The sequence below is a fragment of the Lontra canadensis genome, unplaced genomic scaffold (genome assembly GCF_010015895.1).
Source record: "Lontra canadensis isolate GAN:19392208 unplaced genomic scaffold, GSC_riverotter_1.0 scaffold7, whole genome shotgun sequence".
Taxonomy (NCBI): Eukaryota; Metazoa; Chordata; class Mammalia; order Carnivora; family Mustelidae; genus Lontra; species Lontra canadensis.
The window spans coordinates 26,287,946-26,304,138 of NW_022631001.1; the positions used below are offsets into that span (position 1 = coordinate 26,287,946).

General features: G+C 52.5%; 3 protein-coding genes across 16 annotated transcripts in view; 1 reads left to right on the forward strand and 2 right to left on the reverse strand.

Annotated features, from left to right (window-relative positions):
- NUMA1 (nuclear mitotic apparatus protein 1) overlaps positions 1–2,610 on the forward strand; it is a 74,623-nt gene extending 72,013 nt beyond the window's left edge. For 6 of the 7 annotated variants that reach the window (XM_032853190.1, XM_032853191.1, XM_032853189.1 and 3 more), the window contains 5 exons: positions 395–564; positions 910–1,086; positions 1,246–1,362; positions 1,455–1,676; positions 2,033–2,610. In XM_032853190.1, the coding sequence (XP_032709081.1) occupies positions 395–564; positions 910–1,086; positions 1,246–1,362; positions 1,455–1,676; positions 2,033–2,044 (698 nt within the window). In that variant the 3' untranslated portion in view covers positions 2,045–2,610. The remainder of the gene's footprint in view (positions 1–394; positions 565–909; positions 1,087–1,245; positions 1,363–1,454; positions 1,677–2,032) is intronic. The other variant, XM_032853192.1, reaches the window with a different exon arrangement.
- A 447-nt stretch (positions 2,611–3,057) lies between these two features.
- On the reverse strand, positions 3,058–7,353 carry IL18BP (interleukin 18 binding protein). Of its 4 annotated transcripts, none has more exons than XM_032853225.1 (7): positions 6,275–7,353; positions 5,596–5,637; positions 5,166–5,256; positions 4,626–4,808; positions 3,712–3,832; positions 3,481–3,625; positions 3,058–3,265 (listed from the first exon to the last, which is right to left on the reverse strand). In XM_032853225.1, exons 3-7 carry the CDS (start codon positions 5,185–5,187, stop codon positions 3,182–3,184), a joined length of 555 nt encoding a protein of 184 aa, XP_032709116.1. In that variant the 5' UTR covers positions 5,188–5,256; positions 5,596–5,637; positions 6,275–7,353; the 3' UTR covers positions 3,058–3,181. The 4 variants fall into 4 exon arrangements, with proteins under 4 accessions (XP_032709116.1, XP_032709113.1, XP_032709115.1 ...); XM_032853222.1 differs by having other exon boundaries at positions 3,481–3,628; XM_032853224.1 differs by lacking the exon at positions 5,596–5,637 and having other exon boundaries at positions 3,481–3,628.
- Positions 7,354–7,468: 115 nt separating this feature from the next.
- RNF121 (ring finger protein 121) overlaps positions 7,469–16,193 on the reverse strand; it is a 78,147-nt gene continuing 69,422 nt past the window's right edge. For 3 of the 5 annotated variants that reach the window (XM_032853217.1, XM_032853219.1, XM_032853220.1), the window contains 2 exons: positions 11,136–11,269; positions 9,950–10,508 (listed from right to left, as the gene is read on the reverse strand). In XM_032853217.1, the coding sequence (XP_032709108.1) occupies positions 10,271–10,508; positions 11,136–11,269 (372 nt within the window). In that variant the 3' untranslated portion in view covers positions 9,950–10,270. Of the gene's footprint in view, positions 8,839–9,949; positions 10,519–11,135; positions 11,270–16,193 lie in introns of those variants that run through there. The other 2 variants (XM_032853218.1, XM_032853221.1) reach the window with 2 other exon arrangements.

Consider the following 16,193-nt stretch of genomic DNA (forward strand, 5'->3'; position numbering starts at 1 on the left):
CAGGTCCTCTGTTACCCCATCTCAGGGGGTAAGAGGTGCCAGAAGAGCTCTGCTGGGCCAGTGTTCTATTTTTAGATTCTTCCTGAAGGCTCTTGCCCTCCAGGACCCCCTAGGTCCTCAGTTCTCTGGTCCTCAGTTTCTCTAAGGTGTCACAGCCTCTGCGGAGGATCTCCTTTGACCTCCCCAGAGAGAGAGCGGTGAGCCAGCCCCCACGGTAGAAATGCCCTGTGAGCCTCGCCCTGCGATCTGCAGCCCTGAGCACAACAGGACTCTGAGGCCCCAAGCCTCAAGTCCACGGGAGAGGGGGACAGAAGTGGTGGACACGAAGGTTAGCAAGATGCCAGGACCAGGGGGTGACCCCCTGCTGCTCCCCTCACGCTTCCTGGCCTTCCAGCCCCACCTGCTCCTGTCTCCTGGCTCTCCACAGGAAGGAACAGCTTCTACATGGGCACTTGCCAGGATGAGCCTGAGCAGCTGGACGACTGGAACCGCATCGCAGAGCTGCAGCAGCGCAACCGGGTGTGCCCCCCTCACTTGAAGACCTGCTACCCCCTGGAGTCTAGGGTGAGCTCAGGCCCCAGGCCAGCTCCCCTCCTCCTCCCTGGGCACGCCACCCCAGTACTACTCACTGACCCTAGTGCCCTGGGTCTCTGGCCTGCTGCAGAGGGTGACCTTATGCTTCTGTGGACTAGCTGGCCTAGAAGGGTTTGGGGTGAACTACCTGTGGGCAGGCCAGTGTGGGGGTTTGCTCTGCCGCCTCCTGTGGCCATCCTGCAGGGCAAGAGTAGAGGAAGACAACGGCAAGGAGGCCTTCCACCACAGAAGGCCTGAGCTGCCCTGCATACCAGGCCAGTGAAGAGTTCTGGGGGCAGTTCTGCACCCCTTGACCACTTTTTCCACCCTATGCAGCCTTCCCTGAGCCTGGCTACCATCACAGATGAGGAGATGAAAACTGGTGACCCCCGGGAGACCCTGCGCCGAGCCAGCATGCAGCCAGCCCAGATAGCGGAGGGCACGGGCATCACCACCCGGCTGCAGCGAAAACGGGTCTCCTCAGAGCCCCATCAGGGTCCCGGTACCCCAGAGGTAGGCAACCCTGGTTACTTCTTGTTCTGTCTAGCAGCTTGCCCAGTCTAGCCCAGCTCCCCAAATTTGAAAAGTGGACTAAAGGGGAGCCTTCGCTGTCCAAGGGCTTGATGCAGAGACACATGTCTGGCTTTGGATGTCAACTTCTCTTCCCCATAGTCTAAGAAGGCCACCAGCTGTTTCCCACGACCCATGACTCCCCGGGACCGACATGAAGGGCGCAAACAGAGCACTACGGAGGCCCAGAAGAAAGCTGCTGCTCCGGCTGTTAAACAGGTTAGTATAGGGGGCTGGAGGGAGCCCCTGGGGAGGCCTTGGTGGCAGAGTGTGAGTGCAGCCCAGTTTGACAGCCCCTCCCTCCCCAACAGGCTGACCGCCGCCAGTCCATGGCTTTCAGCATCCTTAACACGCCCAAGAAGCTCGGGAACAGCCTGCTGCGGAGGGGAGCCTCAAAGAAAGCTCTGTCCAAGGCCTCTCCCAACACCCGCAGTGGGACCCGCCGCTCTCCGCGCATCGCTACCACTGCAGCCAGTGCTGCCACTGCCGCTGCCCTCGCTGCCGCCACTGCCACCCCTCGGGCCAAGGGCAAGGTGGAAGCACTGACAGGGAAGGGGGTGGTGGACTCTTAAGAAAATGGGTGGAAGTGGGGCACTCCTCCAGGCCATCCTTCAGGAGGCTTCCATGACAGGGCTTAGCTAGGCTGCTGGAGGTGGTTGCAAAGTGTGGGTGCCCCCTGCCTTGGTTACCTGCTGGTGGAGGAGAGGAGACTCAGGGCTGCTTGGGCATAGCTGGCAACTGAGAACCTGAAGGTAGAGGTGTCCGGGTCACTCCCAAGAAAGGGATCCTAGTCAGGGGGCTTCGGGAGCTGTGAGAGGCCTCCTTGAGCCATCTGGTACAGGCTGGCATCTCATGTCCCCAGCCATGTGACTATGTTTCTCTCTTCCAGGCAAAGCACTAAAGGGCCAGGACCAGTGAGAGGCCCCATCTGTGTCCTCAAATGCCAACCTCGCCTGGTCCTTCTCCTTCTACTGTCCCTTTCAGTGCCTTCTCTCAGCTCCCAGGCCAACAGTGGCCAGACCCCTAGAGACAGTGATGCCTGCCCACACCCCGGCCTGGTACCTGGATCTTCACCGGAGCCTTCGCTAGGTGAACAGATGTGTCCTCAGAGTTGGCCCTGGAGACCTGGAGAGTCTGGGTCTTCTCCCTACCTTGCCTCCTCATGTTTTCTTAGAGCGAAGTCACTTCTCCATCACAAACAGACTTGAGGCTGGCTTTGAGTGGCTGGGCCCGAGGGCCAAGTCAGTCCTCCCCAGCCTCTGGATCCAGAAGGGACCATTGGAGGAGCAGGCCCTGGTCCCTGCTGCTCTTGGTGGCTGGGCCCATCTAGGGCCCTGTGCTTTTTAAGTCCAGGACTGGGCACTGACCTAGTGGGTGCACCCAGAGGTGCTCCCATCCACCCAAGGGCTCGAATGCCCAGAAGATCCTTTTTTCCAGAACAGATGGGCCCCACGCCTAGGTGAGGCAGCAGGGATGGGGGCCGGGGAGGCAGCTGCAGCTCATCCCCCACCTTCCCCAGACTTAACACTGCGGTGGGATTTGGAGTGATGGGAAGGTTTTTAAGGGCCAGGGATGGATCTTTTCTAAATGTTATTACTTGTAAATAAAGTCTATTTTTCTCCCTTAAGTGCTGAGCAGTCTTGATCTGTGCAGGAAAAGGGAAATTTCGGCTCTTTAGAGCACATCTTTGTCCCTGCCAAGTTTTCCCAGCTATGTACCTTCTCTCCAATCCTTTCTCCTGGCCTTGTCTTTACATTCTGAGTAACAGTCCCTCTCTTTCCACACTCCCTCTTGGGATGAGCCAAGTTCTGTAAGTGGAAGGACGGCTTAAATGACAGAGCAGATGTCATACCTCCAGTGAAAAATCATTTATGCACACCCATATGTGGGCCCTGCCGGGCATGACAAGGATGCAGCTGTGGATCAGAAGCAGCATTTAGCCCATCCCTTCCCTGCGACAGTCTGTTAGAGGGAGGCCTGAGCTGCAAGAGCGTGTAGACCCCAGGAAAAAGGCGACGACTCAACCAGGCTTGGGAATTCACCTGTCGCGATGACGAGGCAGAGGTGACCTGCTGGAGGGTGGGGCTTCTTGAGTAGAAGGCAGACCGGTCTTCAGCCCAGCCTGGGGAAGTGAAGGTAGACAAGGATCAGGCCCACGGGTGGGGGACATCTCTTGATCACCTTCCTCTAGGCCATGCCTCCCCTGCCTGAGTCCTGAGTTCCACTTGGGGGACAGTGGACAGTAGCGGGAGGCCGCTCTGGGCCGAGCCCACCCTTTGCTCCCCAAACTGCTCCTCCTGTCCGTGGAAACCTTCCCTCAGGTTTCAGGTTTCTCACCCAGAGCTGGGCCAGGATGACATGACGCTGGGCGGTCTGGTCAGGATCAGCAAAGACACAAGAGAAGTTGGTGTTGAGCAGGGTGGGATTCAGCTCCTCTAGCGCCAAGGCCCGCCGCAGCTGGGTGCGTGCACCCTGGTACTCCCTGCTGCAGCAGAGGGCGGAAGGCCATGAGAGAGGACTACAAGAAGCCGCCTCCCCTCCTGCTGGCCTCACTGCTGCACCCCTCACCTGGTACTGCCCTCTCGCAGCCGACCTGGGAGGTGCTCGATGAAGGAACCATTGCCCATCCAGTAGAGGATGCTGAAGGTGGAGCGGCTGCAGGCGGTACAGGACAAGGTCAGCGTTCCATCTAGGGGACACGTGTGGCTGTTAGCTCTTCCACAGGGCACACCCTCCCCTCTGTCATGCTGCCCTGCCTCCCAGGCCCCACAATTCAGGAACCTGGAGTGCTGCTGTGAATACACGCAGGTGGGAAAGTCTGCTAATGGGGAAGTGTGGTTGTCTACAGGGAGACTCAGGGCTGAACAAGAGGAAATCTGGGGACAGGTTCTTGGTTCAGGTGAGCACTCCCTCTGAGCCTGTTTCTTCAGGATGACCTTTTCTAGAGCTCAGCTCTGGTGACTCTAGGAGCCCTGGCCAAGGAGGCAGCAGCAGGAGGCCATTGCTCCTCTGGGGTGGCCAGAGACCAAGGGGGCTGGCAGGGAGGGAGCAGGCTGGGCCTTGGGGCATACTGCAGTCAAGGCTCTAGGAGTCCTCTGACCATCCTTATGGTCCTCTGACCACCCTCCCGCTACTGTCCACTGTCCCCCAAGTGGAACTCAGGACTCAGGCAGGGGAGGCATGGCCTAGAGGAAGGTGATCAAGAGATGTCCCCCACCCGTGGGCCTGATCCTTATCCTTATTCTCTCCATCCCACTGGATAAGGAGCACCTTGGGAGCTGGGCCCTAAACCCACACTCATGATGCTGGGTGGGAGGGAACATGCTAAATGCTCTGGCAAGCTGGCCTAGCTGGTGGGGCTACATGGCAGAAGGTTGGGGTAGGGTGCAGCTCAGGAGTCAACCCCACCCTTGGACCCTCTGTGCCCACAACCCACCCCAGACCACTGTGTTCTTTGGGATCCCATCAAAATTGCTCCTTACTTAGTGGGATTTCCATTTCTGGCCAGGTCACCTCCAATGCTGGGCACCGCTTAGCTCTTGGGAGGCAGGGGTCCTTTTCGACCCCAGTTGAGGCAGTGGCAGTGGCCCGAGGTACAGGTGTGGCTCCAACCAGGTGACAGATCATGTGGGCACACAAAAGCAGGACCAGCAAAGGGCTGCGATCTAAGGGCAGGACAGTCACAGAGGTCAACCGCTGTCTGACTGCCAGGCATGGTCGATATCCCGGCCTGGATGCAACTCTGGCCCAGAGATTCCTGGGCTCGGCCCAGGGCATTGGAGGAGCAGAAGGGGTCCTGAGGCCCTACCCACATCATGGCCCTTTTCTAATGGAGGGCAGGGAGATACTGGAGTGCAGCCAGAACCACAGCACCCAGACAGAGGCTGAAAGCCGTAACACAACAGCAGAATGGAGTACCCCCCGCCCCGCCACTCCCTGGGGGTAAGGCTCAGGGCCACCCGCAGCACTCCCTTCTGTTCTCAGACCTCATCCTGCCCGCCCAGGCCAGCCCCAGGTCCCACCTGGTGTCCAGTTCTGTCCCATGGTCTTGATGGATGTGTCAGGAGCTGGCGTGCCTGGTTCTATTTATCTGTAACAACTTCCTCTCTCGGGCTGGTGGGGGAGGATAACGTCAATCAACTACTTCTCTCAATTTCTCAGTGGCTCGATCCTAGCCATTTCCATGGGCCTGCCCTTCCTGGGGGTTCCACAGCCCGCCCTCGGTCTGAACTCTAACGGGCGGCCAGGTACTGTTGTTTACTTGTTGTTTACTTACGGCAGGCATCCAGCACAGCCTGGGGCTCTTTCAGCACTTGGCAACAAAGCTGAAGACCATCCAGTGACAGTGCTCCCCACACCAGCTCTTAGTATCATTAACCTTATGCTGAGTGTGCCCTAACCCCTTTGTTACAGGGATGGAGAAACGGAACCACACAGGGGCCAGGGACTTACCCCGTCGCAGAGAGAGCAAAGCCTTCTTCTCTGGAGCTGGTTCTGGGAAGGGCAGAATTAGTGAAATCCTTCTGGGAAAGCACTGGTCCCCTCTCCCCTCTATTTCACTTTCGCTTGTCAGCAAGCACTGAGTTACTAACAGAGGTTACACAAGCATGACCCCAGCCTGTACACTGCACCTCTTCTGGAGCTGAAACTCATTCTGGCTGGGAATCTTCCTGCTAACTCCCAGGTTCCTCTACTCTCCCGATTATATCAGACTGAGTCTTTAATGCCTGCTCAGTGTCACCCTCCCAGGGGCACAGATGGAATGAACCTCATGAAAGAGTCTCTCCCAGGTGGATTCTTTCAACCCAGCCCAGGGTCAGGGCTTCGGCGTCCACCTTTGCTCTTCAGAACCACATGTCTCTGTGAGCAGGCCTCACGTTTTTTCTTTCACATTCACACCGCTATTCAAGTGGTCAACTCTTCTAGGCACTGGGGACCCTAAGTTGGATCACTTTGACCATTTCAGTCTCAATGTCACACCAACCTGTCATCCTGGTCATTCTCAGGCTCCCTACTCCCTTCAATCACCGACCCCCGCCCCACCCCACAAAGCCTTGTCTCTTCTCTCATCCCAGCCTCTTGGTCAGAACTACAGGTCTGGGTCCACTAGGAAGACTAGGTTTCTCCCTACCTGGCTCTCAAGAAGCCCAGAACAGCCCTCTTCTTCAGAATCCCTGCTTCTTGAAGCTCTACTCAGTCCAGCTGTGTCCAGCCCCTCTTGGGCCATGCCGCGGGAACTGTGCCGACAGCACTCTTTGGCCTTGTGTGCAGGAACTTCTCAGAGCCAGGCTGAGGCCTTGGAACACGAGCTGGAGTGCTGGCCCTAAAAGGAGGGGAGGGCACTTCCCGGGGAAGAGGAGGAGCAAGCAGCCTAGCGCCAGCTCCAGCAACAGAGCTACAGAAATGCACAGTCTGGTGGCTGACGGGACAAGCGGAGCTGGGGCTGTGGCAGGGTCAGGACTAGGGTGAGGTGTGAGGGAGCGGGGATGCCAAGCTGGAGGAGGCACTCACGATTGGGGTCGTGCTCGTGTCTGTGGAGGCAGAGAGGACCAGGACTGGTGACCCAGGCCACACACAGATCAAGCACGAAGGGTTAAGACCCAAGTGTCCGAGGTTTGTGGTCTCTGTGATCAGGGACCTGGGATGCCAGGGACAGAGCCAGGGAAGCCAGGAGATGGAACTAGGTTTGGCGGATGCATCATAAAACTCCTCCCTGGGAGTGCCAGTATCTCCAGCTGTTAGGCTAGGAGGCAAGGCTGCTTGGGGCTTCTGAGACAGTCTTTTGGGGATGAGATTGGGGGATGGGATGGAGAGGAGACTGGACTCAGAGCAGAACCAAGACAAGAGTTGGGCTGTTGGGAGGACATGGGACTCAGACTTGATGAAGTATGAAAAGAGAGCCTTGGAAAGCCTGGTCTTGGCTTCTCACATGAGCCTGACACATAGAGGGACAAGAGTGAAAGGACATTCCCTGCACCCTTCAACTGGTCCCCATTCCACTCTGAGGACGGGCCCACTGACACAAGCAGTGGGGACCATGCAAAGCCACAGCTGGGTGAGAGAAGCCGAAGCTGAGGGTGGCCCATGAAAAGTGGTGTTGGTAGCAGGCAGGGCACTGACCTCACCTCAGGTGGTAAGGAGAGAGTCACCCAGTGATGCTCCAGGGCCCTTCTGTCACGGGACAGGAGTCTGGCATCCCACCATTCCCACGGATAAGGAGTGGGGCCAACCACCCCTAGGATCCAGCTTTCAAATGGAAACAGCAAAAGGCAGCAAAGGCAAGGCACTCCCGGGGACCCCAGGGAAGAATAAAGCAAGATGGATGTTCAGCTTTCCAACCCAGCTCATGGAGCTTTATTCAGAATGGAGTGACAAGATCCTGCTTGGCTCTTGCTGCACTTGAAGGCAGGCCCCGCTGGGCCACATTCCCTAGGAACCCAGTGCTGAAGGCCCATGTTTGCCCTCCCACTTCCTTCAAAACTCCTAGGGCCAGAGCTAGGGCCTACCTGGAACCTTTTTAGAACCCACACTTGCCTGGATCTTGCCCTCTTCTCTTCATACCCACCATTATTCCTGTGACCAGGCTCAGGCAGGACCCATGAACGTGGAAGTTGACAGAGGGATATTCCCTGGGCTGGGAATCCCCTGGCAGCTTCAAGGGAACACTGTCTGACGATAGGGAGAAGTCCTATCTGTCACAGTTCTACTGCCACACACGAACAGACGCACATGCACACCCTCACGCAGGCTTTCCGGGAAGGAAGTGACGTGGCAGAGTGGCCTTTGGTGCGTGTCACCACTTCCGGGCTGAAGGGTCAGATTGCACAAGAGGCCTTCAATCACTGCTGCCAACAGTAGTTCCCATGGCCCAACTACACACAGAGAGACTCTGGTCTTTGCTGGGGGCATGTTACCCAAACTGCTGCTGCTTTGGGTTTCCCCCAGACAAATCCTCGGTGAACTGTGAGATCCCAGGGCATCCCTCCCTGCAAAAGTCAGGACTAGGCTCCACTTGCATCAACCAGTCAATGGGTCCTGGACAAGGGAAGACAGAGTTGACACAACACCGACTGAGGGGCCCAGAAAGGGAGGAAGGAAGACACCTCACCCCCCATCAGTGTGTATCTGTGGTACCAGGCAGAGCCCATGGGCTCTCCCACACAGAGTAAACCAGGCCGGCACCCCACAGAGGGAAGGAAGGGCGGGGGGCAGGGGTGGGGCGGCTGAGGCTCTCAGCCGGAGATGAGAAGGCTCCTTTAAATCAAAAATGTGGCTCTGCTCCCGCCCTGCTCAAACAAGGAAGGCAAGGCCTGGAAGAGTTGGGGGCAATTCCTATGCTCCACAATAAAAAAGGTTTTAAATATATTCATCAAAATAGTTTTCTTTTAAAAAGCCCCCACTGCTGACAGCCCCACTGGCTGGCTCTCCACCATCTCCCTCCCCAGCCCGGGCACAGCCAGAGGGGTACTGAGTGGCCCAAGTGCCCCTTTTGAGTCTTTCCCACCCAGCTCATCTTGGAGGGCAGGGAGGAGAGTGCCCTGAGGTCCATAGCAGACGGATGCTCTTCTTCCTGACTATTCCAGGCCCAGGACATAGTTGATGCCTTGTACCAGGCCAATGATGACAGGCTGCCAGGCTACCAAATATCGAAGCCAATCCAGCAGTTGCCCGTACATGACGTGAGGCCTCTCCCAGCTGTCAGTGCGTTAAAGAGGCTATGTGTCAGAGCTGCTGAGGCTGGGATCAGGGCTGGGTGAGAGGTTCTGCCTACACTCTCATCTGCTCCACAGAAATCAGCCTGCCTACAAAGAGAGGAAGCCCCCACCAGCCTCTCCATGTTAGAAGGAAGGGCTGAACCCAGAGATTGGGGGAAGGAGGTGAGAAGGGAAGGGTGGAGAAGTGAAACTAAGCTCTCGAAGACCAGCATGTGTAGAGAGCCTTCAATAACACCTTCTTAAAGATGGGCCTGTTGGTGTGAGAGCACACAGTCTGAGACTGCTGTAAATTCATCTGTGCCAACGGCTGCAGGGACGTGGGCAGTGGGATAAGGTAACCTTAAGGGTTCTTGTAATGTCCCAAATGGTAGGTTTTGTAGGTCAAGGAAGGGGCCGAGTCTAGGGGCCAAGGCAGAAGGGAACAGGGAGCAAGAGGCTAGTCACAGGGATAACCCTGGCAGAGGCTCTAAGGAATCCCCACGCACCACCAAACACCAGGCCCTACTGAGGCTGAGCAGCCCTAGAGAGGAGTTCCCTTCCTTTCACTTTCGAACTAAATTGCTGGGCAAGACAGAGAGTCTGGGAATCCAGCTCTGGGGAAAGCACAGATTAAACCTCATGACACTGTGGGGGAACCTTTCCAAAAGCATCAGAAAGAGCAGCCTGGCCCAGTCCCTGGGAACTGTGGGGAAGCCCCAAGCCTCAACCTCACCATGGGGTTACTTACCTGTTCTTGAACTAGACCCTAGAAGAACCAAGCAAGGAACCTTAAGGGGACAGGCCAGAGCCTCTGGTTTGAGGGCTGTGGGAATGTGCCGGGAACTCAGTGGCCCCTGCCCAGCCTAGCTAGTGTCCAGGGGATAGGGAACCCTGCCACTCAGGGCAGCCGGGAGAGGGCAGGGAGAGACCTGGGCCGCGGGATCCCAAGGGTAGTGAAGGGGGGACCAGAGCAGTGGCTGGGCAACTTCCAACAGACAGGTGATGAGGAGCAAGAGGAAGGTGAGGGAGGGCAGAATAGGGAGGGCCGACAGGATACAGAGGAGTAGCTCAGAGGAGCAGTGGTCCCGTGCTGAAAGGGGACAGAACAGCCTTGTACCCTGCGGGCTCTGCACAGGCACACGGCCGGTCTCCAGCCCCACAGGTCACAGGTGAGGCACCACTCATTGGTTATGTTACCTTGAGTAGGTTTTCAACCTCTAAATCATTTCATTTTTAAAATGGAGGATAATATTACTGATGTCATCAAGTCGCTAGAGAATGAAATAATATGGGCAGAGCACTTAACCTAGTGCCAGGCACAGAGGAAGCAAACAGTAAACGGGCTGCTACTGCTACCAATTTACCTTTGAGGGATCTAGAACTATGATGAGAATCTGAGCTGTAAGTCCTACCTTTTCCACCCCCAACTTCCCTCAATCACAAACCAAATAGAACAGTGGGTATGTACCAGGGTAGAGGGTGGAGGGAGGAGGAAAGGCCCCGGGAGGACCCAAATGCAGAGTGACGCTGGCCAGGACTTTCTTCCCATTGCCCATTCCCAAAGGATACGGGTTGCTGAACATCCTCTTGAGGTCTACCTTCTCTTTGCAGTAGGGACACGTCTGCTTCTTTCCCACGATGCACCAGCCACGGATGCAGAACTCATGGAATCTGAGCACCACTGGTCAAGGGAAATGGTGGGCAGCCGGGATGGCACTCGAGCCCCATGCTTGTGGTCAAGGCACCCAAGCACTAGCTCTGAAGAAAAGTTCAAATCCTGCCTTCCCCTCTTTTTAGCTGTATAATCTTGGGCACATCCCTTCTCTCTGACCCTGCCTCCTCACACGTGAAGTGAGGATAATGATCTCCATCTTATAGGGTGTTTATGGGGGAAAACAGAGATAATACGTGGCACAGAACGGGAGCTGAGCAAGCACAGGATACATACTGGAAATGTTATTCAGGAGGACTGGATTCTGACACCGAGGGAACCAGCTAGAGGATGCTCCAACCTCGGGGCAGCGAGTGCAGTTTTGGGCTCCTTTCTGATTCAGCCAGGCTATAAACTGTTTACATAAGCATGGCTCCCAGGTGTGGCAAAGAGGGAAGGAGACCACAGTTTCCACTCCTGGGTGTCAGCTTCCCTGGCAGAGAACATCGCCCAAATGTCTGGCCTCTAGTGACTCTCCCGCACTGAAAGGTCTAGAGAGCATGCCAGGGTCATGGCTGCCCCCTCCCCTCGACCGGAATGTGCATGTGACCGGAGAGATGAGGCCCAAGGGGCTCCAGGCAGGATACACATGATTGCAAGACAGCCTGTATGTGTTCTCGATGATGCCCTCTTCACTGACATCCACAAAGATCTGCTGCCCACACACGGCACACACACTGTCCGAGAGGTGTTTGGTAGGCATGCCCGACTCGCTGTAGAACTGAGAGAGAACAACAGGAGGAAAAGACAGGGAAGGTGTGAGAATCAGCCCAAGCAGGATGATACCACAGAGGCCTATGTCTTCTGAAGAGGAGGCAAAGAGGGAGGGGGAGGCCCCATACTTACAGAACATCTTTGATATGCCAAATCGACCTCATCTTTGCTGGCTAGATGGGTTGGGAAGTCAGATCTAACAGAACCTGAGCCCTGGGCTGGTCAGCATCAGGGACAAGGAGATCAGGAGGTAGAAGGACTCAGGGCCGGTGATCAGGAGCTATGTCAGATAAGCCACTCTGTGGCCAGACTATGCTTTCAATGGAGACGGACAACATCTCTTCTCTAAGATTCAAAACAGTCCGATATCTGGTGCAATGTGGGTTGGGACAAGGGCATTCCCAAACACTTATGGCAGCAGCAAAAGAGGTTCAATCCTTTTGGATAGCATCTGGCATGACGTCTCAAACTGCCATGCCCTCTAACTGTTCATTAATGTCACTTCAAGTAGTTAAAGTAAAAATATCAAAAAAGCCTCATGTATACAGATATTCATTTAAGCACTATTTATAATTAAAGAAGTAAAGAGTTAAGCAATTCCCCCAAAAAGTTAAACAGAATTACCATATGACACAGCAAGTCCATCCTTACATATATTCCCCCAACTCAAGACAACAAAGACTAAACACACACTTGTAAGCCAATACTCGCAGGAGCATTATTCACAACATCCAAAAGGTGGAAATAACCCAAGTGTCCATTAAAAGGTAAGGAGATAAAACAAAACGTGGTATATCCACACAATGGAATATTACTCAGTCATAAAAATCATGAAGCTCTGATACACACTACAATGCATGAACCTTGGAAACAGTAGGCTAAGTGAAATGTCCAACACCAAAGGACAAATATTATATGATTCCATTTGATATGATAAAATACCTACAATAGACAAATTCATAGAGACAAGGAGTAGGTTAAAGGTGGCCAGGGGCTGGAGGAAGGGAATGGGAGTTACTGTTTCATGGGCACAGAGCTTCTGCTTGGGGTGATGAAAAATCTTAGAAACAGTGGTGACAGTTACACAACATTGTGAATGCAACTAATGCACTGAACTGTACATTTAAAAAATGGCTGTGGGGGAGGGCACCTGGGTGGGTCAGTGGGTTCAAGCCTCTGCCTTTGGCTCAGGTTATTATCCCAGGGTCCTGGGATTGAGCCCTGCGTTGGGCTCCCTGCTCAGCGGGGAGCCTGCTTCCCCTGCTCTCTCTCTTCCTGCCTCTCTACCTACTTGTGATCTCCATCTGTCAAATAAATAAATAAAATCTTTAAAAAATAAAAATAAAAAATGGCTAGAGGTACATGGGTGGCTCCATTGTTAAGCGTCTGCCTTCGGCTCAGGTCGTGATCCCAGGGTCCTGGGATTAAGCCCCTCGTCGGGCTCCCTGCTCAGCAGGAAGCCTGCTTCTCCCTCTCCAACTCCCCCTGCTTGTGTTCCCTCTCTTGCGGTCTCTCTCTGTCAAATAAATAAATAAAACCTGTAAAAAATGGTCAAAAGGGTGAATTTTAAGTTATATAATAGAAAAACCCATAAAATAATAAAAACAAGCAACGAAATGGAAATAATCATGCTTGATCCAGAAAAGGAGAATGCCCAAATAAATTTGGTACACACTCAAGGAACTTAACAGGCAGCGAGGCAACTGAAGCCGGAGATATAACAGTGTCAAAAAGTAGGGTACAAAGCTGGAGGCACAACATGACTGGTATCATATGTAAAGACAAGCCCAAATCTATACAAACAGAAAAAGATCACAAGGAAATAGATCAGAATGTTCACACCAGGGATGTTTTGATAGTAGGTTCATAGGTGATGTTTTTCTTTTGCCTACTTTTCTGCACTCAAATTTTCTTTAATGAATATATATTACTTTTAGATTAAAAATTATTTATTATCAGTTAATTACAACAAATAATCAATTCCATGCTCCAAAAAGAAATACCAAGTTTTGCACAATTTCCTTGTGGTTTATTGTTACATAACTATATAGCATTTTCCCCTACCCCAAGAAGAAAAGACTTGAAATGTATTTGTTGACACTTTCTAAGACTTGTTTTTTTTCCTTTCCTTTGCCTTAAAAACTGTGGTTAAAAACACATAATATAGAATATATATCTTAACTACTTCTGAATATATTGTTCATTAGTGCTTAGTATATTCATACTGTTGTGCAACTAACTTCCAGAACTTTTAAACATTCTGTAAGACTCTATAATAGATTGTGAAAAAGCTTTCTGCATTTGTTATTACAATCTCATCTGGACCTGTTAGGTAGATTTACTGCGTCTAGCCTTTTTCTATTTCCTTAAACTTGAGTTTGCTCTCTTTTTTTCTTCTGTTTCCAAACACCTGTCTTTTTAAAAGCCAAAACCCTGAGGTTGGGTGAGAATGGACAGGGCACTCAGGTGCTGGGACAGGGAGTATGAGAGGGTGACACTAGCTGCCTGCCACTTCCACTCAACATGGAGGCTTCGCTTACTCCAAGGTGCCCTTCTGAGGAACAGCCTCTCAGTCATCAGAACTGCTACCGGATCCCAAGAGTCCTCAAGGGTGGGAGGCAGAAATGCCACAGTGCCCCAAAAATCCATTACAGAGCTTCCTGCCTTCACACACACCTTACTCTCTTGTAAACCCATCTGAAGCAACTCAAGGTGAGCTTGAGTGGTTACCACGGTACACCAGAGCAGCCCTAATGCTGGGCGAACCAAAGCCCAGAAGAGGAAAGAGATAAGTGGTGACGTGAACCCAGACCCTCTGGACTCCTACCAAATTCTATCCAAAGTGTCCTATAACATGTGCTGAATGTTAGCTGTAGAACAATCAGTTACTTAGCTCACTGAGAGCCAGTTACTTGAATGGTTCCGATTTATTTACTGAGAGTAAAAAAGGCAGTGGAAAAGGATAAGCTAAGGTCAGGGGGCAGGGCCAAACCTGTGGGAGTCCATTAACTGTGCAACTCTCAAAAGCCAGAATCTCAGGAATGTTAGTACTTGGGGGGAGCTCTGAGAAACACTTCCCCAGGGCTTGACAGGTGTATGGCTCTGAAAGGTGTTCCAGCTTAGAATTTCTAGGCATCATCAACTAAACAGAGAGACAAGAGACCAAGAGGTCTAGGTCCAGCTCGGCACTGAATCCTGGTACAATCGTGTAGCACAGAAACACGGACACTCACTCTGGCCCACAGCACTGGCAACAAGAGAAATAGGAATATTCTGACTCAGGAGATGAGTTAGAGCTCTGAGGAAAAGCTTAACCTCAAATCACCCCAGAGTTCTCCCCCACAGGACACAGGGGCAAAGGATGCATGATCAAAGGGAACTTGGATGAGGGTGAAGACAGAAGGAGGGATGTCCAGGAAAGGTTAGGCTCCTAGTTTCTGGAGATCTCCCCGCGAAGCTAAAGTGGCAAGAGGCGGGAACAGTCACATCTCACAGTGTTTCAACAAAGCCATCAGGTAAGCTGTCAAACCAGGAAGGCCCAGCACCCGCAGGGCTCAGAGAAATCACACACGAGGAGACCATCAGGAGGCACTGGGGCTAAGCTGCGTAAGATACAGTGAGGCAGTTTAACCTCAAGAGCAAGATCCCTCCACAGACTTAGCTCAAGGGGGACCTATGGTTTATCAGGATCAGACAGACCTAACTGCAGTCTTCTGTCACTATCTAGATGAACCTGAGTAAGCCACCCAAACTCTTCCTTCCATCAAAATATACTGGGCACCTACTAAAGTACCAGGCACAGGACTAGGTCCTTGGGATATAATTCTGGAAAAGCAGAGACCCTTCTCTCCTTGTGGAACCTAAAACTACAAGAGAATGACATTAAAAAAATAAACGTTTAGGGGCGCCTGGGTGACTCAGTGGGTTAAAGCCTCTGCCTTCGGCTCAGGTCGTGATCTCAGGGTTCTGGGATCGAGCCCTGCATCGGGCTCTCTGCTCAGCGGGGAGCCTGCTTCCTCCTCTCCCTCTGCCTGCCTCTCTGACTGCTTGTGATCTCTGTCTGTCAAATAAAACAAACAAACAAACAAAACAAAGAACAAAACAATTTAAAAATAAATAAATAAATAAATAAATATTTAGAGAAAATAAGAACTACTTATTAAAAAGGCTAAAATAAGAATTATTTCAAAGACAGTAAAGGGCTAAGAAAGGGGTTCCTAACTAAGCCTACGTCACATGAGGAGGCTTCTTTGAGGGAGTAACATTTGAGGGTGAGAGGTAAAGGGCAGTGGGAGTTAGCGAGAAGAAAGGCAGAAGAGGGAAGAGGCCCTGAGGCAGAAAGGAACCTGGTGTGCTTGAGAAACCGAAAGGAACCTTAGCTAAGGAACAATGACAATTCAAAAGCAGGAGATGCTGGAGACTGGGCCAGGGTGATGGTCTGGGCTAATTAATGGCAACAGAAATCTAGAGAAGTGGACAGACTGGTAATTCTAAATAAACAGCTGAAGACTAAATAAAGTTCTGGTGCTGAGAAAAGTTCTGGATTAGAGGTCTAGACAGTCGTAGAAAAGGAAAAGGGTAATGCCTAGGTGAAGTGTAGAGAAGATGCCTTAGGTCTGCACTCAGGGGAACAATAACATTCAAGGGGAGGACGAATTAGCAGAAGAGACAGAAGGAAAAGCAGGACAGGGAAGCGTCACAAAAGCCAATGATGACTGCTGAGGTCAGAATTAGTGACACAGTCACTAGTGACTTGAGTAAAAGCCATTTCAGAAGAAGGGTTTGAGCTGAGCCAGATTAGAATAGGCTAAGGAGTATGCAGAAAGTGATCAAAAGGGGACAGGAGCTTTCTCTAAGTTTAGCTGTGAAGGACAGGAAATGGGTCAGTTGCTAGAGGAGAAAGTGGGTCAAAGAAAGGTTGATGTTTTTGA

Coding starts and splice junctions, on each gene's coding strand:
- IL18BP (XM_032853224.1), bottom strand. CDS start 5,187: ATGGGACAGAACTGGACACCAG. Junction 3,833..4,625: donor AGAAATGGAAATCCCACTAA/GTAAGGAGCAAT, acceptor CGTGTCCCCTAG/ATGGAACGCTGACCTTGTCC. Junction 3,629..3,711: donor CTGCGAGAGGGCAGTACCAG/GTGAGGGGTGCA, acceptor CCTCTGCTGCAG/CAGGGAGTACCAGGGTGCAC.